The 26,322-nt window shown below is 45.0% G+C and overlaps 1 protein-coding gene across 6 annotated transcripts; it reads left to right on the forward strand.

The window, feature by feature from the left end:
- Positions 1-128: 128 nt before the first annotated feature.
- RIOX2 (ribosomal oxygenase 2) lies at positions 129-26,296 on the forward strand. Of its 6 annotated transcripts, XM_052794844.1 has the most exons (11): positions 129-273; positions 5,861-6,296; positions 7,705-7,824; positions 9,039-9,167; positions 19,157-19,260; positions 21,085-21,187; positions 21,843-22,008; positions 22,511-22,599; positions 23,875-23,985; positions 25,304-25,489; positions 25,650-26,296. In XM_052794844.1, exons 1-10 carry the CDS (start codon positions 131-133, stop codon positions 25,463-25,465), a joined length of 1,563 nt encoding a protein of 520 aa, XP_052650804.1. In that variant the 5' UTR covers positions 129-130; the 3' UTR covers positions 25,466-25,489; positions 25,650-26,296. The 6 variants fall into 6 exon arrangements, with proteins under 6 accessions (XP_052650804.1, XP_052650803.1, XP_052650805.1 ...); XM_052794843.1 differs by lacking the exon at positions 25,650-26,296 and having other exon boundaries at positions 25,304-25,617; XM_052794845.1 differs by lacking the exon at positions 25,650-26,296 and having other exon boundaries at positions 25,307-25,617.
- Positions 26,297-26,322: the final 26 nt, after the last annotated feature.

Below are 26,322 nucleotides of genomic sequence, written 5' to 3' on the forward strand. Positions count from 1 at the left end.
GGAACAAAAATAACAGTTTGTAATGGTTTCTGTGACCAGCTGAGGTGCAGGATGTGGCCTCCCTATTTTTAGCATCTGCTGCTACACCCATCTGCGGAAAGAAAACATCCTGTAAGTGTTAATGTAGGTGATGCAAACTTTTAAGTCTGGAGAACTACTTCATTCTTCAAAGCTTTCTAATCCTCATGAAAGAAGTAAGCAGAATTTCACATGCCAGGGACCCATCTTCGAGAGCGCTACAAAAATGTACACCTTTGAATATCCCAACTATTGGTGAGTGTTTACACTAAAATATTCACAATTTAATAAATTTTGCAAAGTGTCCTGAGTGTTGAGTGACGTTGTGATGAACTGAGTCAGAAAGTAGAGAATGTCTTCTTTTTCTTCAAAAGTGATAGCCCAATGAAAGAAAAATGCTTTATAGAGGAACTTAGATTTTACTATCTAATTCATACACGTATGTACAATTAGGACAACCTTAGGTTCACCCCTGGCAAAATCTCCCTTCTGGTAACGCATCCACATGCTGATTAATCCGTATTTCATGATCAACTGGCCATGACGTTTTGGTCAGCTGGTGACCAAAGTGGTCCAGGTGGTAAAGGAACAAGGACTGAACAGGATGAGCAGTGTTTGCCTTTTTCTTTCCTCCATCCCCTTTTCCCGTGTATTATATTTTGCCAGTTTCTCTGTTCAGCACATAGGAGTTTACTGGATGCATTCACAAACGCAGAACCCACTGGAATCACATAATGTTTGTTCCAAAAGATCTAGCTAGTGCCAGGGAAGCAGGAGTTACTACTGTGTGAGTAACAACCACACCTCAAGGAGGAACAGGACTGCAAATCCATTTTCTACAAAGACAGGGATTTGAACTGGTATTTTAGACATGAAAGGCTCTACTATTTCCCTCCGTAAGTTGTTGACAGAACACAGCAGTCCCCTCTTTTACCTGTCACTGAAAGGTCCTTCTAGTAACTAACTTATGCCCGGTACAACTTTCTACTTACATTAGCCATGCACTGTAAGGCTGCTGAGGTTTCCAAAATTCACCTTTTGCTGGTAGTTCTGCTTTGTATGCTTCAAGCTATCAGTACACAAGAATGAAACTTTAGCAAAACCTACATAACAATTTCTCTGATGTCTTTCAGCCAATGTAAATTAAACCATTAAAAGCCATCTTTAATAAAGGTAACTAAAAATATTCTAGAAGTTTTCATGTGCTCAGTGAGGATTCTAAAGATTTCTTGGAGGGAGCCCCAGAGGAGCTCTGGAACAAGATTTTTATCCAGGAAAAAATAACACAGCTAAAGCCCAGGTGCTTTTGTGTGCATGAAGTAAAATTTTATACAAACAACACAAGGTTTTATGTCATCTCTCCTAATTTAATCCGCATAACAGCTTTAGTGGAGATACTGTTGTGTAATTCTCAAACGGTTTAAAAAAAAAAGTATTTTTCTGTCACGCACATACACGCTCAATAACTTGGGTAGATGAAGAAGAAACACTTATTGCACATATTATGTTTTCGAGGGGCGACTGCTTTAAAACTTTCCGGTTTGGGAGTGAAAAAGAAGGTTGACGTTACAGTCTCTCCACAACGCGAGCTTAAATGGCGCGAAACACGGCCAGCGTTACTAGCTGACAGCGCTGAACATTATTCCAGCTCGACATCTTCTTAGAAGTCTCCTTCTTCACCCTCAGCAAGCCTCGGCAAAACGTTAACCACTGCAAACCGCGTTTCTCCGCGAGCAGGGCCAGCAGCAGCCGCCGCAGCCAGCCGCCCGCCGGAGGCAGGAGCACGGGACCCGCTCCCGCGGCGGAGGCCTCCGCAGCCCGCACCGGCCGGGCCGGGGGAGACCGAGGCCGCTCGGAAACGGGCGCGAGCCGTTCGAGGAGCCCCTCACTCCCGGCTCCCTCGGGAGGAGCCTCAGCCCCTCCGCTGCCGCCCGGAGACGTCGCCTCCCGGGACATCCAGGGCGTCAGCGACGGCCTCCTGCTTCAGCCAACAGGCCGCCCGCCTCGCCTGGCCTGGCCTGACCTGACCTGACCTGGTCCGGTCCGGTCCGGTCCCGCGCCGCTCCCCGCCCGGCTCCGCCGCCATTTCCTCCCGGCCGCCGATCGCCCCGCCCCGCCTCGCCTGCTGCGGCCCGCCCGGCCGGGTGAGTGCGCGCCGTGGGCAGGGCGGGCTGAGCCCCCGGGGTCTGTGGGGCCTGCGGGGGAAGGGGAGGGCGAGGGCCGGGCCGGTGGCGGCGGGAGGAGCGGGACCACCGCCGCCCCGCTGGGCTCGGCGCCCCTCTGGGACGCAGGGAAAGGCAAGGCGTCCGCGGCTGCGGGACGCGTGGGGGCGGCGCCGGGCCCGGCGGCCTCGTGGCTGACCCGCCGGGGCCCCGAAGGAGCCGGGGCGGCTTAGTAGGTGCTGTCCGCCCGCCCCGGGGCTCGGGAAGTGGGGGCCCCGGCAGCCGCCGAGCACGGGCAGCGTCCCTCGCTGGGTGCCCCTCGGGGCAGCCCGGCCGCGCCTGTGAGGCTGGCCGAGGGAAGGAGCGCTGGCCGCCAGCCGCTGCGGGCACGGGAGCGCAACTCTCCGCCTTTCTCCCTCCTGGAAATGGTTCAGTAGCGGCCGGGTGCGGTGAGGGGGGAGCAGTGGGCGCCGTGTGGCCTCAGAGCCGCTGCGCCCATCTGTCTTCCCCACCGCTTCGGGGGGAGCCGAGTCCCCCTGCAGCTGCTGGGCCAGTTCAGGGGCCTGAACTCATAAACGGGCACAGCTGGTGTGCGAGTTGAAAAATACTGATGTGGAATAGCTCTTCTCGTGTGAAGCAGAAACGGGTTCGTTCTGTTGCTGTGTTTGTTCTCTAGCCCTGTAGAGAAGGGCTCGGGGGTATTGGTAGATGGGAAATTGGAGATGAGCCGGCAGTGAGCACTCGCAGCCCAGAAAGCCAGCCGTATCCCGGGCTGCATCAAAAGCAGCGTGCTCAGCAGGTCGAGGGAGGTGATTCTCCCCCTCCACTCCGCTTTGGTGAGACCCCACCTGCAGTACTGCATCCAGCTCTCGGGTCCTCAGCGCAGGAAAGACATGGACCTGCTGGAGCAGGCCCAGAGAAGGGCCACAAAAATGATCTGAGGGCTGGAGCCCCTCTCCTATGAGGAAAGGCTGAGAGAGTTGGGGTTCTCCAGCCTGCAGAACTGAAGGCTCCAGGGAGACCTTATCGCAGCCTTTCAGTACTTAAAGGGGGCTTATAAGAAAGGCGGAGAGAGACTTCTTACTAGGGCCTGTAGCGACAGGACAAGGGCAGTGGTTTTAAACTGAAAGAGGGTAGGTTTAGACTGGACATAAGGAAGAAATTTTCTCTGATGAGGGTGGTGAGACACTGGAGGAGGTTGCCCTTAGAAGTCGTGGATGCTCTGTCATTGGCTGAGTGTGTGAGCAACCTGATCTAGTAGAAGATGTCCTCGTCCACGGCAGGGGGTTTGGACTAGATGATCTCTTCCAACCCAAACCATTCTGTGGTTCTACAGTTGCAATAACTGACAAAACACTACAAAACAGCACATGGTGTAAATGAAGCCACATTCTGTGAATAGTACATATCTTAATTTAACTTTGTTAAATACAGTGTGAGTGAGCTGAGAGGTTGATATGATGGATTTAGGTCTGGAATTCAAAACTGGCGATTGAGGCTTGGTTGCATTTGTGTTGCTGGCATGTGGGGATGTCAGTTGTAGATCTCGGTGCCAGCAGCATCTTCAGATGTTGCTAGCAACTAGGGACTAATTTTCAGTCTTTTTTTAAGGATTCCCTTGCCTCATGGAGAACTGTAGCTTGCTGCAGCTGGGAATGTCGGTCCTCTCAGGAAGGTGGTGATGTGGATCCCTTCCTGCAGGACTAAGGTGACTGCAGGTTACTGTTGGGGTACAGGCTGTTACAGGAACTGCTGATGAAACGCTCTGCCCAGGAGTTAGTGGATCAGCGAGGGTGTCCTGCATACTACTACACAGGAGAACTTAGTACTGCATGTAAATACTAGAACTGGAGTTTAAGTTTCATGATAAGGGGTCTGTGTAAGTAAAAGCATCTTAATAAATGGGAGCATTTACTTTTGGGAGTAAAGCTGTCATTTTTACTTATGAATGAAAGCATCAGCGTGCTCTAACTCCTCATATGTTGGCTTCACAAACTTGCTCAGACGTGCCCAGAGTCAGTTTGAGTTGGCCAGCCCAGACCTAGCAGGCAAGCTGTGGTGCTAGAGGGCTTGGTGCTGGCTCATTGTCAGGATACTTAACTCAGCTTCTCAGGCAGGCTTTTACAGCTGCCTGGTGCTCTGGGCTACTCTTGGGGATGAAATACTGGTGCAGACTTAAGGCAAGTATGTCTACATATACTATGGTGTTAGACCTACCGTTACTTGATTTTTGCCTTAACTTTCCTGAGAACTTGGCAGCTAAACCCTTTGTGAATTAACTTTGTTTTTACATAATGATACATAAGTATATTATCTACCTGGAAAAACAAAGTAAATTACTTCCAACTTTAAAATTAAATATCTGTACTTGGATGAAAGAATTCCTTTTATTCTACGTAAACTACAAAGTTTGAAACCTTTGCAGAAATGAAAGCAGAATCTTACAATTTTAGTTTTTGGTGTAATTGCATAGCATCAACAGGAAGGCCTAACAACGTTCCCTCTCTTCTATAAACTTAGTTTTGCTAAACTTGGCCATTCCAGATACAGCATGGAGACCTTGACAGAGGCTGAGATGTGGGCCACTGCGCAGTGAGCATCACTAGATGCCTGGCATTGCCACATAATTTAGCATAAAATTGTTCCCACGGCCTGAGACCTCAAGCAGGTGCCCTTACTTCATGTTCCTGAAACCTGCTCCACCGGCAGGGGAGTCTGCTCTGGGTTTTTCTGTTTCTTTGGAAGCTGCTGTAACCCTCCTGCCAATTGAATCATCCTCGCCCACTGAACCTTGGTACATATTCCTTCTTCCCTCCCAGCGATCTACTTTTTCACTTGGCCTCCCTCTTTCCGTGCCCCATTTCCCTGTGTTTTCTGTTCACTGTATTATTGCATAGCCCTTAGTGCGTGCTGTTGTACCGGTGTCAGTGTTCCCTCACTGTAGCAGCTGCCTTTTCTGTAGGTCCTGCTAAAGCTTTAGTCTGGTAGCTGTACAGCTGTGTAGACACTGGGTTTACAATGTGTAGGCCAGCTTGAAAGGAAAGCTTACCTTAACACACACCACACCAGCCACTGTGTTTAACTGGTTGGGTTCTGCACTTGAAATGCCATACATCTTCCTCCATCGTGCTCTGGCTGGAAAGTCATTGGGAAGTCTTCACTGTGTTTCTTTTTCCTAATGTTAATGCATTTCAAGGAAATGCAATAGGGTACAATTTTCTGATCTTGTCCCCTCTCTCCATCCCATTCTGCATGTTACCATTAAATCTCTTAAAGCTGAGTTAATTTTTTAATAATTTGCAGCTCTTGCTACAGAAGACCAGTCTACCACAGGTTCTTTGTGTGGGTAGATTGCTGCATTGGTAAAGATCTGTTGTGTGACCATTGGATTTCGTTGTATGTTTTTTAGTATAAATTCTGCTGTGGGATTTAAGCTTCAGAGAGCAACGCCTCCCAGTAGAGCCCTTCGGAGTTTGCTGAGGTTTGAGAGAGGATTGGAGGCCTGCTGTGGGCTTTCCTTTTTCTGCTGCTCGGAGCAAATAGTGAGCATCTGAAAGCAGAGCTGTTCCCAGTATACTCTGATATCCCACTGGATAAGGCACGAGGAGCTGCTCTGGGCCTGTGAGCTCTTGAGGTTGTGTTACTGGTTGACTGTTTTGGTTCTCTTTCCTCTTGAACAGGAACATGCCTAAGAAAGGAGGGAAGCATGCTGAAATGGGAAAAGAAATGCAGGCACAGTGTAAACGAGCAAAGGTGGAAGAAGCTTGCTCTCTGTCAGTCATGAATTTTGAGAACCCAGACAGCCTCTTCGGAAGCTTCATCTCTCCCATCAAACAAGAGATGTTTTTCAGGGAGTATTGGGAGCAAAAGCCACTTCTTCTTCAGAGAAATGATCCCCTGCTGGCTGCTTACTACCAGTCCCTATTCCAGTTATCAGATTTGAAGGAACTGTGCAGCCAGGGTCTGTACTATGGGCAAGATATAAATATCTGCAGATGTGTGAATGGAAAAAAGAAAGTTTTAAATAAAGAAGGCAAAGTGAATTACATGCAGCTGAAGAAGGATTTTGACCAGAAAAAGGCAACAATACAGTTTCATCAGCCTCAGAGATTTAAGGTTGGATTGTTTCATTGAATATAATTAATGCATGCTTTATAATGTGGTATATTTTGCTTGAGTTGTACTAGACATAGCTTCATCTCTGTCCCCAGTAAATCCAGGGGAAGTAGCTGACATCAGTGACCTGCTGAAACCTATACATGAACTGTATTAATTAAAACATGGTTTATACTTTTGCATTGCCCATCATGTTTCAGTGCTCTGCAGTGAGAACAAAATCTGATTCATGCTATAATATTAGGTATTTTTAAAAAAAATTCGCTTTGTCACATGAAAGTTTAGAAAAAAGTAAATGCACAAAATTGATGATTATGCATCTGTGTCTGCTTAAATTATCCCTTTTGACCGACTGTTTCCTTATGCAAATAGGGGCTTTTGAACCACTTTCCTTTAATGGAGGGCAAGGTGTGAAACCATGTAAAATATTCCCAGGATTCTCCACCATTCTTGCTAATGGATTGGCTTTGAATTGCACCATGGAAGTGTACCACCTTGTTTTAGCTGACTGTCCTCTCTCTCTTGTTCTTTTTGATGCCTTTGCAATCTTCGTGTATGAGAATGAGGCAGTGGTGCCTGCACAGTTGTGTAAAGGACTCAGATACTTGTAGGTACTTGGATTTAGATAGTCCTTTTTTTGTCCCATGGTGTCAACACAATTTAATTGTGTAATGGTCCTTAAGGACTCAAAATACACAGCTGAGTCCAAAGTACAGTGTCGCTGGCTGATCTCAGTTTGAGTGTGGCTGTAATGGCCAGCGGCAGGGGCATCTACAGGTTGAAATGTTACATGGCTTCAGCTGAAATCTAGAGCTGGAGCTGAACCTACATAAATTCTGGTTGAAGTTGCACTTGTGCAGGTCTGGTAGTTGGCATCTTCTGATATGAGAGTCATCCCTTTGGTGCACTGTCTGTTACATGTTAGATGTGGATGAGTAAAGTTTGTTCTCGAATATGCCCAAACAATTGGAGTCACTGGAAAAAGGTCTGTAATCTTTGTACGCTCTCTTTGATGCTAGCCCATATAATGCAAGTCCTGCATGTGTTTATTGTCTTAAGATGTTTTGCTGTTCCTGAGATGATGGGTGGTTTATTTTCCTCTGTCTATCCTTGTTTGTTTTTGCAACCTGAAAATGGTACAGGGAAGAGAACAAACATCAACACTATGTTGGGAGCACCAGACTTCTTGGCTTACCGATTACCTTCATGGCAGATCTCCTTTGCATCCACAGTGCTTGCTTTCAGGAGAAACACTCATACAGAGCATCTGCTTTCCCAGCCTCTGTCTGCCTGTGGGGATGTGATCATTCTCAGGAAGAACCTCCCAAGTGATGGGGAGGCTGTGGTCTGGATGGCAGCCTGGCTTGGCTGAGCTCTTCAGTAGTAACAGCATCATTTCTTTTTAAAGGAGGAGCTGTGGAAGATTCAGGAGAAGCTGGAGTGCTACTTCGGGTCTCTGGTTGGGTCGAATGTTTACATTACTCCCCAGGGATCGCAGGGCCTTCCCCCTCACTACGATGATGTTGAGGTAGGACAGCACAACCTTGTCTCTGAAACTGTGTGTGGGCTTTTGCTAGTAGGAGTGGATACCTGTATGTGCGCTTTTTACACTCCCCCCCCCCAATAACTTACTATAGAAAAATGTTTTTTCCACTGAAAACTTACAGTAATTAGTTGCAAGTGTGTCTTTATAGTAATTTTTCTTCTATAATTTTACTGAAGAGGTACTAATAGTAATATCTAATGGTAATATCATGTAAACTGTGCTTTCCAGACTTGGTATTTTCATTAGATGAAATGAGAATTTGTTTTCCCAGCTGCAGAAGCTTTCTAGCACCTTTTTTCGTATTCACTTCATTCAGACCCCCAAGAATCTAGAAGTCCTTTTTCCTTTACTAAGTACTTGCTCTTTCTTCAGCTGGACAATGAAAGCAGACTGGTTGTGCTGGTTCCCATTTGTTGGTCCTACTGTTTTCAAAAAGTTACTGCTATGATGAAGTCCTGTGGTCAAAGTGCTTTTTAATTTAGCTTCTAAAAGAAACATTCAAATAGACGCTGCATTAAGAAAAAGTTGGGCTATCCCACTTAAACCAAAACAAAAACCCCCACCCTACATGTAGTTTTTGCTTTTTATTATTTTAATTTCCATTAAATACACCTGGAGTTTCATTTTCATTATGCTTGTTCAGCAGCCCCACAACCTGCATCTTCTGGTGTATGTCATCAGCCTCCAGCTCACAGCATCCGCTAGATGTTTCTGATGGTCTGTTTGTCAGTGAATGGTGATAAGAACTCTCTCACCTGATATTTTGAGTATCTGTGTGGCAGACATTACTTTTGAGTTAGTTGTCTAGCACTTATTTAAGTGACTGGAGAGAAATGGGGATTTCCAAATGGCTACCTTAGGATGAAACAGATCACACTTCACAGCTCTCCTCTCTGTTGTCTCTAAGTACAGCCTAAAGAAATAGTTCAAATGTAAATTTCTGCATTGTAGACATCTAAAAAGTAATGTGAGAGGAATCCTTTTTGCCATGCTGTGGAGTAGCTGAGAGCAGTGAAATCTGTTTCTTCCATTGTCAGAAAAGCAACCTGTGTTGCTTCTGTTTGCTTTCTGTCCCTGATTTCTGGCATGGTTCCACAGACTTTCCAAGTAAGAAGATGACTTAAAATTTCTGATCAGTTGGATGTGTGAGGGGCAGCAAGGCTTTCTTATGCATTTGGATTTATGGTCTTTTGCAGGTGTTTATCCTTCAGCTAGAAGGCGAGAAACATTGGCGACTCTATAAACCAACAGTACATTTAGCTCGTGAATATAATGTTGAATCAGAAGATAGGATTGGGAATCCCACACACGAATTCACATTAAAGGTATTATAATTGAATTGCTTTATGTGGTCTGGGCTATGGTTGCCAGAAAAGTAGTCATGTTTAATTAAAATGGTCCATTTCTTGAAGACAGTATTCTGAATGATCATGGTTGTGAAATTGAGGGGAGGGTTGGTGCACAAAACACTGTGAGCACGAGAAATTTGGGCGATAGTTGTCTAACCTATCTTTTTCAAAGGTATCCTTTGCTTTAGTATTTAAATAACGGACGAAGAAATCGGTTATTTCTGGAAATTCTCCAATATTCTCCAAGTTGGGCACCCTGACTCCTGGATCTTATTTGTGGAGTTGTGTGCAGAAAACCCATTTGGTTTATATATATGGTTATGAAACATTTTAATGCTTTTACACGCTATCTATAATCAATCAGGCTAATCCTTCTATGCACTAAGACTTGCTGCTTTACCGACGGTTGTCACTGTTCTGGTGAATTAGAGGTAAATATTTATCTTGGCTGATAAACAAAAGCATGACCTAAACCCCATATTAACTTGCCATATTAATTGTTTTTTTTCTTTTTCCAAACCTGAAAATCAAGTGTTTGGCTAGTTTTTGTTATTTGGAATAAAAAGAGCATTTCATGAAGATTAACGAATGCAGCCCCTTTGACAGCAGGGCAGCTGGTACTTGTCCCATCCTTTTTTACATGCTTGTGCTTTCGAAGCATGTTATTTATCCTGGAAACAGCGCTGCTCTGTGTTGGAAGCCTCCTTAGTTTCCCTGCCTTGTGGCCTGTCATAGGGCCTCTCTCTGCAAGGTCTCTGCTCTTCTTGGTGTTCAGACCTGCTTTTGGGTGTGGTTTGTCGTGGTTTAACCCCAGCCAGCAACTAAACACCACGCAGCCGCTCACTCACTCCCCCCCACCCAGTGGGATGGGGGAGAAAATCAGGAAAAGAAGCAAAACCCGTGGGTTGAGATAAGAACGGTTTAATAGAACAGAAAAAGAAGAAACTAATAATGATAATGATAACACTAATAAAATGACAACAGCAATAATGAAAGGATCGGAATGTACAAATGATGCGCAGTGCAATTGCTCACCACCCGCCGACCGACACCCCGCCAGTCCCCGAGCGGCGAATCCCTGCCCCCCCTTCCCCGTTCCTATACTAGATGGGACGTCACATGGTATGGAATACACCGTTGGCCAGTTTGGGTCAGGTGCCCTGGCTGTGTCCTGTGCCAACTTGTGCCCCTCCAGCTTTCTCACTGGCTGGGCATGAGAAGCTGAAAAATCCTTGACATTAGTCTAAACACTACTGAGCAACAACTGAAAACATCAGTGTTATCAACATTCTTCACATACTGAACTCAAAACATAGCACTGTACCAGCTACTAGGAAGACAGTTAACTCTATCCCAGCTGAAACCAGGACAGTATCCACCCCTTATTCTATACCATTGACGTCATGCACAGTTCCCATACCTTTAGTTACATCCTGATCAATCATCACCTTTCCATCCCTTTAAGGCATATGAGCAATGATATATATATATATGTATACACACACAGAGATATCATTCCTTTAGTTCATGGGTCATGTTCATAAAATGTTCGTTGAGTTCATTTAGTTTCCGACTCTGGGCTCCATCTGTCATACCAGTCTTTCTGGGCAGGAGGGATGGTGCAAAGTCCTCTCAGTCGGTAGAGCAGAATTGGGCTTCAGTGCAGTGTGACAAGCAGGTGACATTTGGCGCAGCAGGAGGATGGTGTGCACCGTTGGATTGTTGCATGCTGGAGTCAGTTCTGGTTCCATCACTACTGCGCTTTGCTCAGTTTTATCACAGTTCTTTTCTTGCTTGATCTAAGTGATTCTTACTATAGTACTATGGATATAGCACATAATTATAGTAAGGATAACATACAGTAGCAGGGTTATATAGCAACTAATATACAGTTTAATTCTGGCTGTTCTCGCCTAAAATTAAATCCCCTTGAGGCACACATCGGACTTCCCCATCTTTTTGCATCACCCACCAAGTGCACCCAGGCCCTTGAGCAAAAGCAATCCCACGAATGGGTTTACTTTTGCCTGAGGCAGGAGTAACCCAGACTGTCTTCCCTAACATATTTTTTATGTGAACTACAGGGACTTTATCCCCTTCTACAGTATGTAAAAATTCTGACTGGGCAGGGCCACCCCGATTGGCAGATCCTCTGGTGTTGACTAACCAGGTGGCTTTTGCTAAATGCGTATCCCAATGTTTGAAAGTTCCACCCCCCATTGCTCTCAATGTAGTCTTTAACAGTCCATTGTATCGCTCAATTTTCCCAGAGGCTGGTGCATGATAGGGGATATGATACACCCACTCAATGCCATGCTCTTTGGCCCAGGTGTCTATGAGGTTGTTTCGGAAATGAGTCCCGTTGTCTGACTCAATTCGTTCTGGGGTGCCATGTCGCCACAAGACTTGCTTTTCTAGGCCCAGGATAGTGTTCTGGGCGGTGGCATGGGGCACAGAATATGTTTCCAGCCACCCAGTGGTTGCTTCCACCATCGTGAGCACATAGCGCTTGCCTTGGCGAGTTTGTGGGAGTGTGATATAGTCAATCTGCCAGGCTTCTCCATATTTATATTTCAGCCATCGCCCTCCATACCACAGGGGCTTTAACCGCTTGGCTTGCTTAATTGCAGCACATGTTTCACATTCATGGATAACCTGTGCAATAGTGTCCATGGTCAAGTCCACCCCTCGGTCACGAGCCCATCTATATGTTGCATCTCTTCCCTGATGGCCTGAAGCATCATGGGCCCACCGAGCCATAAATAGCTCACCCTTATGTTGCCAGTCCAGGTCCACCTGAGCCACTTCAATCTTGGCAGCCTGATCCACCTGTTGGTTGTTTTGATGTTCTTCAGTGGCCCGACTCTTGGGTATGTGAGCATCTACATGACGTACTTTTACAACCAGATTCTCTAGCTGGGATGCAATATCTTGCCACAGTGCGGCAGCCCAGATGGGTTTACCTCTGCGCTGCCAGTTGCTCTGCTTCCATTGCTGTAGCCACCCCCACAGGGCATTTGCCACCATCCATGAGTCAGTATAGAGATAGAGCACTGGCCACTTTTTCAGCAATATCTAATGCTAGCTGGATGGCTTTCACCTCTGCAAACTGACTCAATTCACCTTCTCCTTCAGCAGTTTTGGCAACTTGTCGTGTAGGACTCCATACGGCAGCTTTCCACCTCCGATGCTTTCCCACGATGCGACAGGATCCATCAGTGAACAGGGCATATTGCCTCTCATTTTCTGGCAGTTTATTATACAGCGGGGCCTCTTCAGCACGTGCCACCTCCTCCTCTGGCGACATTCCAAAATCTTTGCCTTCTGGCCAGTCCGTGATCACTTCCAAAATTCCTGGGCGACTGGGGTTTCCTATGCGAGCCCGTTGTGTGATCAGTGCAATCCACTTACTCCACGTGGCATCAGTCGCGTGATGTGTAGAGGAGACCCTCCCTTTGAACATCCAGCCCAGCACTGGCAGTCGTGCTAAGAGGAGCTGTGTTTCAGTACCAACCACTTCTGAGGCAGCTTGAACTCCTTCATATGCTGCCAATATCTCTTTTTCAGTTGGAGTATAGCGAGCTTCGGATCCCCGATATCCTCGACTCCAAAACCCCAGGGGTCGGCCTCGGGTCTCCCCAGGTGCTTTCTGCCAGAGGCTCCAGGTAGGGCCATTCTCCCCAGCTGCAGTATAGAGCACATTTTTAACATCTTGTCCTGTCCGGACTGGTCCAAGGGCTACTGCATGAACAATCTCCCGTTTTAATTTGTTCGAAGGCTTGTTGTTGCTCAGGGCCCCATTTAAAATCATTCTTCTTTCGGGTCACTTGATAGAGAGGGCTTACAATCAGGCTGTAATTTGGAATATGCATTCTCCAAAACCCCACGACACCTAAGAAGGCCTGTGTTTCCTTTTTATTAGTTGGTGGAGACATAGCTGCTATTTTGTTAATCACATCCATTGGGATCTGACGACGCCCATCTTGCCATTTTATTCCTAAAAACTGGATCTCCCGTGCAGGTCCCTTGACCTTACTTTCTTTTATGGCAAAACCGGCTTTCAGAAGGATTTGGATTATTTTCTTCCCTTTCTCAAAGACTTCTTCTGCCGTGTTGCCCCATACGATGATGTCATCAATGTATTGCAGGTGTTCCGGAGCTTCACCTTTTTCCAGTGTGGTCTGGATTAGTCCATGGCAAATGGTGGGGCTGTGTTTCCACCCCCTGGGGCAATCGATTCCAAGTGTACTGGACACCCCTCCAAGTAAAGGCAAATTGTGGACGACACTCTGCTGCCAGAGGGATTGAGAAAAACGCATTAGCAATGTCAATTGTAGCATACCACTTGGCTGCCTTTGACTCTAGTTCGTATTGAAGTTCTAGCATATCTGGAATGGCAGCACTCAGCGGTGGCGTAACTTCATTCAGGCCGCGATAGTCAACTGTTAGTCTCCACTCCCCATTAGACTTTCGCACGGGCCATATGGGACTATTAAAAGGTGAGCGAGTTTTGCTGATAACTCCTTGGCTCTCCAGTTGGCGAATCAACTTGTGGATGGGAGTCAGAGAGTCTCGGTTGGTGTGATATTGGCGCCGGTGCACCATCGTGGTAGCAATTGGTACTTGTTGTTCTTCAACCCTCAGCAACCCCACAATCGAAGGGTCTTGAGAGAGACCAGGCAGGGTAGACAGCTGTTCCGTGCCCTCCGTCTCCAAGGCAGCTATACCAAAAGCCCATCGATACCCCTTTGGGTCCTTAAAATACCCCCTCCTGAGATGATAGTCTATGCCAAGGATGCACGGAGCCTCTGGACCAGTCACAATGGGGTGTTTCTGCCATTCATTCCCAGTTAGGCTTACTTCAGCTTCCAATACAGTTAAGTCTTGGGATCCCCCTGTCACACCAGAAATAGAAATGGGTTCTGCCCCTTCATAACTTGATGGCATTAAAGTACACTGTGCGCCGGTGTCTACTAGAGCCTTATACTCCTGTGGGTCTAACGTGCCAGGCCATCGAATCCACACAGTCCAATAGACCCGGTTATCCCTTTCCTCCACCTGGCTGGAGGCAGGGCCCCTCTAATTCTGGTCAGAGTATCCAGTATTCACTTCTCGTAAAATTGGCTCAGAAGTCCCTTCAAGAGGATCAGAAATAAGATCAGCCCTTCTACTCTGTTTGGAAACCAGAGCGGCATTTTTCCTGGTAGAATCCCCTTTTGTGGTGTTTTTTCCTCGCAGCTCACGAACCCGTGCATTTAGGACCGAGGTAGGTTTTCCATCCCATTTCCTCATGTCCTCTCCATGATCACATAAGTAAAACCACAGGGCACCTCGCGGTGTGTACCTTCTATATTCTCTCTCTTGGGCAGAGGAGCGCTCACTCCTAATAGCTGAGACATTGGTCCTTACAGGTGGGCAACAGGACATCTCCTCTTTGAATTGCTGGAAATCCTCGGACAGCTTCTCCACAGCCGAAATGCAGGCTTGTAGGGAGGAGGAGATATTTTCTTCGTATTGACGGAGTTGGCGAGCCACTTCATCCACTGTCGGTGCCTCTTCGTCTTTCCAGGTCATTATTGCCAGTGAGTTGGCATAGGACGATGGTGCGCTCCGTACAAACTTCCACCACATGGGTCGTGTGCATTGGACTTCGTCTGGATCTTTGGGTAATTGTGGGTTGTCCGGATCATGATGAATTGTCTCTAGCACAGCTAATTCCCTCAGATATTGGATACCTTTTTCCATGGTTGTCCACTTGCTTGATTGACATATAACATCTTCCTTAAAGGGGTACCTTTCCTTCACACTTGACAGGAGTCGCCTCCAGAGGCTGATGGCTTGTGTCCCTCTTCCAATTGCCTTGTCAATGCCACCTGCCCTGGCAAGCGATCCCAGCTGCTTGGCTTCCCTACCTTCTAATTCCAAGCTATTAGCCCCATTGTCCCAGCATCGGAGGAGCCAGGTGATAATATGCTCACCTATACGGCGGCCAAAATCTTTTCGCATATCCCGCAGCTCACTCAAGGATAGGGACCGGGTTATTACCTCTGGTTCTGCCTCTTCCTCCTGTTCCTGTGATGACCCTGGTTCGCCTTCATCCTTCGCTAAGCGAACTGATTTTTTTGTATATTTCTTTTTCTGTACGGGGGCAACTGATACTGGTGCAGGTTGGTCCGCTGGTTCAGTTGCAGTACCGCTCGCCGGGTCTTGGATAACTGCAGTGTCTGTTGCCAAGGTTTGGGTAGCTGCTGTGCTTGTCGCCGGGGCTGGAGGGGCCGCAGTGCCCGTTGCCGAGGTTTGAGTGACCGCAGTGCTCATCGTTTTGTTGTTAGGTCCAGAGACCTTCTCTTCCCCTTCAGGGTACTGAGTGGTGTCGAACAGGGCTCAATAGGCATGGGCCAGGCCCCAGCATGTTGCAGTAATTTGTATCTCTCTGGAGCTGCCGGGGTGACAGCATACCTTTTCCAAATATTTTACTAGTTCTTCTGGATTCTGCACTTGTTTAGGGGTGAATTTCCAAAACACTGGAGGTGCCCACTTTTCTAGGTACTTGCCCATACTACCCCACACACCCTGCCACTCATAATTATCCAGCCTTGGGGCAGATCTCTGGGTGATTTTCTTAAATAGTTGTTTAACCTTAAACGAGAGCTGAACCACATTCAGAAGCATGCTAATTCCTAGCAGTAGGGCTAGGACCGTGCTGGTCCCAACATCCCAAGAGTATTCAAATTTTTCAAAATTCTTAAACACCATTGTAACTGGACTGAAGGAGAAAGGAGAGGGGAAGAAAGGTATCCCACCCATAGACTGGTTTTCCAAGGAGGAAAGGTAAATGGTATAATTATTAATAGTTTCCCACAGATGGCTTCCACAGTATAAAGGTGACAATGCTGAGTGCAAGTACCAGATTAATCCCACAGCCGACGACTTTATCATACCATAAACCAGTGTTGTACAATACATCAAAGCGAAAACCTTAATCCACCTCCCACGGATGATAAGCAGCAGAAGAGGGACTACATACAGCAAGCGAGGTGATACATAACGGAACTTTAAAAACCAGAGCAACAACTCTAAGAACACATAAATCAACATAATGACCAGCGACTATTAGACCAATATAATGAATGCTTATAACAAATTTGTTTTAACAAGCTCTGGTCAGGTTTGTCGTTATCTCAACCCTTCGAGCCCCACGTTGGGCACCAAAAAGGACTGTCGTGGTTTAACCCCAGCCAGCAACTAAACACCACGCAGCCGCTCACTCACTCCCCCCCACCCAGTGGGATGGGGGAGAAAATCAGGAAAAGAAGCAAAACCTGTGGGTTGAGATAAGAACAGTTTAATAGAACAGAAAAAGAAGAAACTAATAATGATAATGATAACACTAATAAAATGACAACAGCAATAATGAAAGGATCGGAATGTACAAATGATGCGCAGTGCAATTGCTCACCACCCGCCGACCGACACCCCGCCAGTCCCCGAGCGGCGAATCCCTGCCCCCCCTTCCCCGTTCCTATACTAGATGGGACGTCACATGGTATGGAATACACCGTTGGCCAGTTTGGGTCAGGTGCCCTGGCTGTGTCCTGTGCCAACTTCTTGTGCCCCTCCAGCTTTCTCACTGGCTGGGCATGAGAAGCTGAAAAAATCCTTGACATTAGTCTAAACACTACTGAGCAACAACTGAAAACATCAGTGTTATCAACATTCTTCACATACTGAACTCAAAACATAGCACTGTACCAGCTACTAGGAAGACAGTTAACTCTATCCCAGCTGAAACCAGGACAGTAATTCAGGAATAGTATGACACATTGGGTATGATACTGACATCACTAGCTGCGTAGTTTGACAGAGGGTAATATTCAATTGTCATGATGTATTGGGTGATGCAAAGTGTAGTAAATTACAGTTCCCTCCTTAATTTCTGGAACATTTTGGGCCAGACTTCAATGGCTTTGATGTATTCCATAAGCCATTTTACGGACACTAGTGGAGTGAAAATACTGGCCTCTGAAAAGGGCTTAAAAATGATCTAAGTTTTTAATTTATTTTTCTTCTGTTTGATGTTCTTCACTTCTTGTGACCCATTTCTTCCAGGTGGCTGCTGTCAGATTTTGGTTGTCTGTCCGGAGCTGTCTCTTGACAGGGATGCTGTCAGATGACTCTGATTTCCTCCCTAAACATCTTTCTAGAATATTTCCTTTCTCCTTTTTTGCATTTCTGTCTGCAGTCTGCCATCCTTGGGCAGTTTAGAACAACTGGACCAGTTAGAGACTGTATTGGTGGTGTTCTCCCTTCCTACCAAAAACTGGTAGCTGACTGAGAGCAAAGGCACGCTGGTTTGTGTATAAGGTCCCAAGCTGCAGTGTGTTTTGGTGACACTGCAACAGGCCATGGCCATGGTTGGTTTGTTACTGATGTCAAGCACAGAGCTTATTTGGTAGCTGGTATCTAGCTGCCTTCATGTATGATTTTTTCATTTAATTTGCTGGTACTTCTCCTTGTCTGCCCCTCCTTCCTCCATTTCAGAAGTAAGGCGGCAGCAAAGTGATCAGATCTGCATTGTCTCTTGTCAAATGCTCTGTCCTGCCCCAATCTGTGTTGCCACCTGGAGTCTGTGAAGATTCTGATTCTTTTAATTGAAGAGTGTTGTGCTTGCTGACTCATGTCAATGATGTTGATGAGACTACCCAGCAGATAAGATGAATAAGAGTTGGACTTTGCAGTGAAGACTGCCTTGAAAAATTGTGGTCCCCGCTTCTTAGTGGTAGGCATGGGGTGCTACAGCATGAAATAATTTCTTTTGCGGACTAGTTTGTCATCACTCTGTTAGGTGTTCGGGGCTCTTACCCTTCCCCTATGCGACCCTTCCTCCAGTTTGTTTTCTTGCTGGGGATGTGAAATATAGCAAATGAAGAGAATTCAAAGTGCTCTTAGTTGGTTAGTGTAGTTCCTACACTGGTAAGGCACGCAGTTTTTTAATGGCAGAGAGGGGCTTGCTTCAGAACAAATAAATTGTACATAGCTGATCTATGATGCTTTACAGAGTGTTATAAATGGATGAAGAGACAGGATCTTGCCAAGTCCTGTGAAGCCTCGTAATCTAAAGAGAACTTTCAATTCAGTGAGAAATCAAGTAGTATTCACTTTAAATATATCTGTGTTAGACAGTTCGGTAGGCTCTTAGAAGTAGGTGATGTAACCAAATTTAAGGAATGATAAAATTGAAATGGAATCAAATTTCATCATTGTTGCTTTATGAATTTTCTCTTTAACTGTGCTATCCAACTATATAGATGTTTCTAGGAGAAGCCATAAGTAAACTGGTTTTCCCTTCTTGGAGGCAATTTCATGTGCTTTTTACTTCTCTCTTACCTTGACTTGCCTAATCTAAATTTTTATCAGTGTGGAGATTTAATTTAGATAGGTGAGAGGAAAGATAGGGAGGAGGAAGGTTGTAATTGTTTTTTAAGTGTTTTAACTGAAAATTTCAGACAACAGTATTGTAACAGATCAGCATCTTTATAGAATATTTGGCTTTTCTTGTGGAATACTGGCCTTTTCTTTTGACATGATCTAACCAAATTCACATTGCACTGCTCCTCTGCTAGCCTGCTTTATTGTCAGCGGGTTCATCTCAGCTGCTTCTTTGTCCCCTTTATGCAGCTGAGTTGCAGGTGCATGTTCTATAATATTAAAAGCTTGCTTCGTGTTTTCAGACAGGTGTGTAGTAAATACTGACAGTAAGTCGGAAAGTTTAAGGTATTGGACGTCTGGCTTACAGTGCTTTATTTTATGTTATTAAAGTGTACAATGGAAGATCTCTCTATTTTGTGATTTTAAAAAAGATACGTTGTCAGTCTGTCTGCTCAGAGAGTATTTTCTCTATTTTGACTACAATAAGGTTTGACCAGGTGCCCTAAATATATCAATTCTCTTTCATTTTCTTGCAGCCAGGTGACTTACTGTATTTCCCAAGAGGGACTATTCACCAAGCTGACACTCCACTTGGGATCTCCTATTCTACACACGTGACTATCAGTACCTACCAAAACAAGTAATTACTCTTTACTTTTTTTTTGTTGTTGTTGTTTGGCTTTTCTGAAAATGGCTTTCCTCTGCCAGATGATGTGTGTGAATAGTACAGACCTGAAACCAGTGTTTCAAAGAAGTGATGTCCTGTTTCTTAAAAAAAAAAAAACCACCTTGTAATGAGCTCTGCTTAGCTCTTTTCTGCGTTCATTCTTTTTAGCCCTTGTGTGGTTTGTTTTTCTGTGAGTAATACAGGGATAGGGCATGTCACCCCCCCCCGCCCCGAGATGTGGTGACATGGAATGTATGTAGGCACACCACTATTATATATGTGACCTGCTGTTAGTTACAGAATCTAAGCTAGTGTTCAGGTAGCAGTAATTGAAGTTTTGGGGTTTGGGGGAAGGAGGGGAGCAAGACCCTTGTTTGAAGCAGCCTGTTTACCAGGTTTTCATGCAGCAAGCTTGATTGCTTTTTAATTGGTTATTTTATTATTTACCAGCTGTAAACTTTAATGTGGAAGATAATGTTACAACTGTTCTGACAGACTCGTTGCAAATTCTTCCTCCGCAAATATTTTCTACTTATCTGTGTTTTTCATCTCCTAACCCATGCATGCAAGTCAGATTTCCTTTGACACACATCTGATCCTTGTGCCCACTGAAAGAAACATTGTCATCACACAGGGAAATGCTGCTGCCACCTAATCAGCCTCTCAGATGCTGGGTTTGGAGTCATTGGCCTGAGTTCAGTACTGCTGGTAACTCTGTGTAGCAGACAGTGGAACACTTGAGTGGAGATGATAAAAAAAAATGTAAATGAGACTATAACAAGTCATACTTCTTTTTTTTTTTTTTTTTTAACTGAAGTAGTGTCTAGAGATCAGTCCTGAAAACAGGGAGTGCTGAGGGAGAGCAAGAGCAGAGGGTGAAGTGTATGCTGGAGGACAGGCCCTGCTCTGCTGCCTGCCCTATTTGGGTGGGATTCTGCTGGCAGCCTTGGATGCTGGACACTTGCCCTGGTTGTTTGCCCATTAAACCAGCTCGTGAGGAGGTGGTAGGGAGAGAGGTCACACATGGACAGGACAGCACTTCTGCATGAGTCAACTTCATGGGGTTGACTCAAGCTAGGCAAAGAAGGTGCAGGCAGTAGTCCTCCCTCCCCTCCTCTAGTTTATTCTTACAGTCGGGGAACAGAAGCACAGAGATCAAAGGCCAATTTTTTTTTTTTATAGTATGTAGGCTAAGAATGGGGATTTAACACAAAACAACACACCTACAAGGTACCTGTTGGGTATCGTTAAAAGCCCTGTAGAAATATGCAGGGGTCTTGTTCCTGGGGTCATAATTAAGTTTGTAGCAAAGCTAAAAACTGATGCTATGTTGGATTTGATAACCCTGAGTACATGTCCTCCTTCAATGTAAGTGTCTCAAAAGCATGCTAAATGACACGACCCCCCGCCCTTCATTTGTGCAATGAGGCCGTATGTGTGTACGGTTGGATAATAATGGCCCTAGTAGGAATGTCTTCATTCACTGAGGTCAGCTTTAAGCTGAATCTGCTGGTAAATGGCAAACACCCGAATCAGAACAAACTGGACCCTTCTCAAGCCAGTTCCTTCCCTCTGTAGGAGTGCCACTGACCTGTAGGTAGTGAGGACACACATACAATTGAGATGAGAGTGAGCTATTGCATGAGACTACAGAGTGGTAATGGAAGGGCCAAAGGCACAAAGCAGATTTGGAATTGGACCACTATGTTTCCAGCCCTTGACATCAGTTAAGATGTCTGGTTTATTTCAGTGCAACTATTTTAGTAAATTTTTTTTTTTTTTCTTCTTGTCCTTCAGCTCTTGGGGAGATTTCTTACTGGATGCAATTCCTGGCCTTGTGTTTGATTCAGCAAAAGAAGATGTGGTGCTGCGGACAAGCATACCAAGGCAACTGCTTATGGTAAGTAGGTGGGACTAAGGGAAGAATAGTGCATCCAGATGAAACTTCAGCACTGAGGCAAGCATGTATCTTGTTGATCTGGTCTGAAAGCTCAGTCTTGTCTAGCAGCACAACCGGTTTTGAAGTCTTCAGGATGACTGTTCTGAGGTTTGTGCCATCTGAAGCTTTGCCTAGTTCATAGCACTGCCCTTCTTTCATATCAGTGTCCTTGTATGGCTTGTTTCCTTATAAAATCAATGGTATTGGCTTTGGAGCTGTCAGACAGGCATAGTTCCTGTCAGGCCAAGCTTTTGCATCTTTAAAAGTTAGCAAAACTGTAAATTGTTCTGTGACCACTTAATGGTAGTCCAGTTGTGCTACTGATCAGCTCATCAGCATGCAGAAGGAACAAGTCTCTCTTTCAACTACACTTGCAAGTCCTTTAGCATTGCAGGTAGCCCTGGAGTGAGGGAAGGTGAGCATCGGCTTTGGTGCCTGAACGGCTGGCGGGGAATGTGTAAAAGAAACAAAATTTGTTGTTTTGGGAGTAAATGTTACCCTTTGCAAAGATAAAAGAGGAGTGTCCACATTTTCAGTGCATTACTGCACCTCTTTCTCTTTAGGCTAGGCTGTTTAGCTTGAATTCATGTGAGAGCAACTCTGTGTGAATATTTAGCAGGTGGATACAGCTGACTCGACAAAAAAACTGAGTAGCCTTTTGAGAAGGCTTGCAGACCGTCTGGAAAACACTAGAGAACTGAGGTCATCTGACATGAAGAAGGATTTCATTATGAACCGGTTGCCACCTTGCTTGGGATGTGACTCTGATCCTTTGACTCCAGGTAGATTTTGAAGTTACCAAAACTGGCTGATGTGATCATAGAGCTGTTGCTAACTCTGCCAAGAGGCAGACTTTGGTATTTTATGGTAGACAAAGATTATAGTCTAGCATCAGCTTCACGTTGTGCTGGGCTATACATGTGCATTTGCACACCTCAGTTGGTCAGTTCCCTGTGTCTACCGGAAGAAATGACATGTCTCTCTCAGAGTGAAATAAAGGTTATCCTACACTGCAATTGGCAGCTTTAATAAACTACTGTGTACTGAGAACGTTTAACTGGTAGAATTTGTCCTTAGCTTGCTATCACAGCTATTTGTAGACTGTAAAGGTGAGAGAATTGAAAAATCTCTCTTCCCCGCCCCCCCCAAGTTTGAGAACATGTGGGTGTTGAAACACGTTAACAAAAAAATCTAGCCACAAGAGAGTGAGTAGAGCACAGAGGGCTCAATCTGCACTGTTCGTCTGGTTTCCTTCCTTTCTAATGGAGAATTTATTTTTCTTAGGTGGGAAACTGCCAAAAATAGATAGCAAAATCAGACTGCAGTTTAGAGATCATGCTATCATTACAGTGGAACCGGATCAAGAGAATTCTGTAAGTATAATGAAGCCACCCTTGTATGCTTGGGGTGGGGTGGGGAGTGCGAGGTATGTGAGTTGTTGCTCTGTTATACTGGTCTAAAAGGGCCGTGCGGTTATACTTAGTTGGATCCTGCATCCCATTAGGGTTTGTCAGGAGATCACGGGGTGGTTGTCAAGCAGTAATAGGGCACATTCTTGCCTCCTGGAGGAGAGCTGCAGAACTAAATTTAGTCCGTGATTCTGCATGGTAGGTGTATAGCTTTTGTCTGAGGTTGGATGGGATAGATCATTACAGCTGCTAAATGGCCTCTATAGCTCTTGATAATGGATTTTTTTTTTTTTTTATTCTTTGTATTTAAGTGCATGAATAAGTTATAAAAATAGGTTCCCTCAAGAGAAGGAATTCTCTTCGTTGCAGCTGCTGCTGACTGTGGTTGCATTTAGTCTTCACTTCTGAGTTATCTTTGTACCTAAGCGAGTGCCAGTGGAACAACTTAGTAGTGCCACAAAATAAATACTGGCATCTTGGATTATTGTGTTCAGACTACTACTTCTCTGTGAAGAGTTATTAGTATGAAATTGTAGAAGTGCTTTTTGTTGTCTTAATTAAAAAAAAAAAAAAAAAAAAGAGTGCATGGGACAGACTATCTTGTACAATTTTTTTTTTTTTGCATGAGTAAATGTTTCCAAGAATAAAATTCTGTACCTTTCTGATTTTTCGCCTCCATTTTGTTTGTGTCCATATTGCTGTGAGACCGTGTAGGGTTTGGGAACTCTTTTTTGCTGCCTCGCCTTCTGATGTCATACAGATAAACCCTGAATGACAGCACACGTGCAAGACTTTTGTCCACAAATTCGGTGCAAGACCTGCCCACAGAACTCTGAATTGGTTTGCACAGCTTTGACCAAGAAATGATAACAGGCATATGATTTTTAAGAGACAGATCAGTATCAGAATGGAAATTTATGGATGCACGCTTCTTCATTAAGACCTTCTGGGAGGTGAACCTTAAATGACGTGTTTTCTATACAGCATCAGTCTTGTGAGTTTAGTAGAGGCAGTATTAAGGCAGAAAATTATAGGTTATAAATAAATTTTCAAAGCTGTTTTGGAGACTGCCTTTCTGCTTTAGTAGATGGCTGTTGGATCATTCAGTTAGGAAGGCAAATTGCTTTCATTCGATGTAACAGTGGACTCCAGAATGAAGGTGCTAACAATTGTCACTTGAGTGAGATGAATTTGAGGGTGTGGCTCATATGTAACTGTTTTCTTCCTGCTGTCTTTTAGGATGAAATTCGCAGAGATATGGTTTATGTTTATCATTCTTTAAAGAACAGGAGAGAAACTCACATGATGGGGAGAGAAGATGATACTACTAGTGAGGAAGGCACATCACAGGTTTGTTCCTACAAACACACACCAAAAGCTACATCGCCACATGGGGTTTTGCTGTGTTAGCTGAGCTTGACCAAGATGGTAGCAGGGGCCTGGGTTCTGCTGTATGCCTCAGCACCCAAAGCATTTCTGCCCATCTCCCAAGTACCCAGATGAGCTGAGGCTGCAACACAGTTAATAGTAGAACCAAGTAATGTAATCTCATGCTTAATTAAATGTTTGAGATGTTAACAGGATTTCTTCTTATGTCTTAGCTAGCAGAGCTGCTGGAGTGGCTAGAAGTATCTCTTACTTCTGTGTCCTTTAGCACATCATTTATTATTAAGGCTACTGAATGTGCTAGCACAAGTTCAGTAGTAGCAGGGATCACTGCGCCTCACGCACCATGTTTATGCCACGTTGAACCCGTGTTAGATTCTGTATCCACTGGAACATGCTGCAAGATAAGGATGTTTGTTTTGGGGGGGGGTGGGGGTGGGTCAGCATTGGGAGTACAGTTAACTCTTTTACTGAAATGTAAGGAGGGAATTTTTGGTATTGTTAGTAAGGCTGCAGATGGTTCATCTCTGTGTACAACGTGCTTTTGGTCAAATCATAAATAGTCCTGAAGAGTGGTTGTGAGGTTTGGAAGGTTGTGTTCCACTTCCTGATAGTAAGATGCTCTATCTTAGGTCTGTGACCTGAAACACTTGAATACAGGTCTGCACAAATTCACTGTAGAGGCAAAACAGAACATAGCCTATTCTTGTCTCAGTAATTACAGCAAGGCTTTTTGCCTGGCATTTACTTACCTTTTAAGGTAAATCTCATTGGTCCGCTAGAGTACAGAATAGGGGGTAGGTGAGGTTGTACACTGGCACCTGTACAATATGTGCAAATCCCAGAATATACCTTCCGGCCCTTAAAGACTCCAGCTGTGGTAATGGAGGTTCTTTGTGGTTCTGTCAAGGTCCAAGCACTGCATGTGGCAGATTGAAAGAAACTTACATGGCCTTCCAAAAATAACAGGTAGTGTTAGGCAAGAGTGTAAATTTAAAGTTCTTTTATTCTTCAGTGTGGAAAGCACATGAGGAAGCCATGCACTGTCAGCCTCCCTACCTCATAAGGTGTGCTAGAACATGTAAGAGATGTCAGCTGTTTTTCTATTAAGAAAGGTGGCAGGACAATACTGCATCTTTTGGAGGATGCTCTCAGAAATACCAGTGTGGTGGGGGGGAGGGAGCACATAGCTGCTAATCAGTACCTGTAGCCTAACACACACTATTGTGTAATAAGAACATTGCACTTACCTGAAGGATTTTCCCCCCCCCCCCCCCCCCAGCAGACTCATGGACTGCGGTTTCCTTTGTCATACTTGGATGCGCTGAAGCAGATTTGGAGTAGCAGCACTGTTAATGTTAAAGAGCTTAACCTTATCTCCGATGAGGAGAAAGAAAACCTTGCCTTGTCCCTATGGACTGAATGTCTAATTGAAGTTATTTGATGCTTTTGTGAATTAGCTGCTCCTGTAAGTAGTATTTCTGGCCATTAAGAATCTCTTGAGAGAAAGGCTTAGTAAATTACTTCTTTATCTATCCAGCCTTTGGTTTGTATTGCTGTCTAACAAAGCATTGCAATATATATACTTTGCTACTTTCTAGTGCCAAATGTTACTTTTCTTTCCTTAGCTTTGGGAAAATGGGCATTGGGAAAAACAGGTAAGCTGCTTATTGTCCAGTGAGCCACAGCTCCATGTCTGTGGATGGATGAAGTCACCCATAGTAACACCAGTGCTGTGGTATCCCCTTTCCTCTGGATCTATGCCTCGATGTGGAGGACATCTAAAGGTATACACATGGAGCAGGCTCAAGGACCTCGGGCAAAACCCAGTAACTTATTTTTTCATTTGTAAAGTTCACCAGCAAGAAACATGTTTGTTCACCCTGAGAGAACAAAAGCTTCTTAGTAAAAGCTGTGTATTTTGTTTCCCAAAGGGTTAAGACTTTGCCCAAGAAAACCCTCCTTTCCTCTCAGATGCTGCCACCACTGGAATAAACAAACAATAGTATTTAACCTCTACCTCTCCCAGCACCAATTTAATGTGAAAGTAACCCAAACCTGGAACTGGAATCTGTATCTTCAATGCTCCCTTGAGTGGGTTTTGATGGGAGTAGTGCAGTTATTTTAATACTTGAACACTGATGTTTAATATGTAAACTAACGTAACAGCACAGTCACCTATTCAATATAGTTATCCCTTTCTTGTCCATTTGAAAGGAAATATTTTACAGGAGTGTGCTTGACATCTGCTAAAAACTATTGTTGTATTTAGTTTGTTTAAAAAGAAACCAGCAAGCAAAA

This window comes from Harpia harpyja, chromosome 8, assembly GCF_026419915.1.
Source record: "Harpia harpyja isolate bHarHar1 chromosome 8, bHarHar1 primary haplotype, whole genome shotgun sequence".
In the NCBI taxonomy this organism is placed as follows: Eukaryota; Metazoa; Chordata; class Aves; order Accipitriformes; family Accipitridae; genus Harpia; species Harpia harpyja.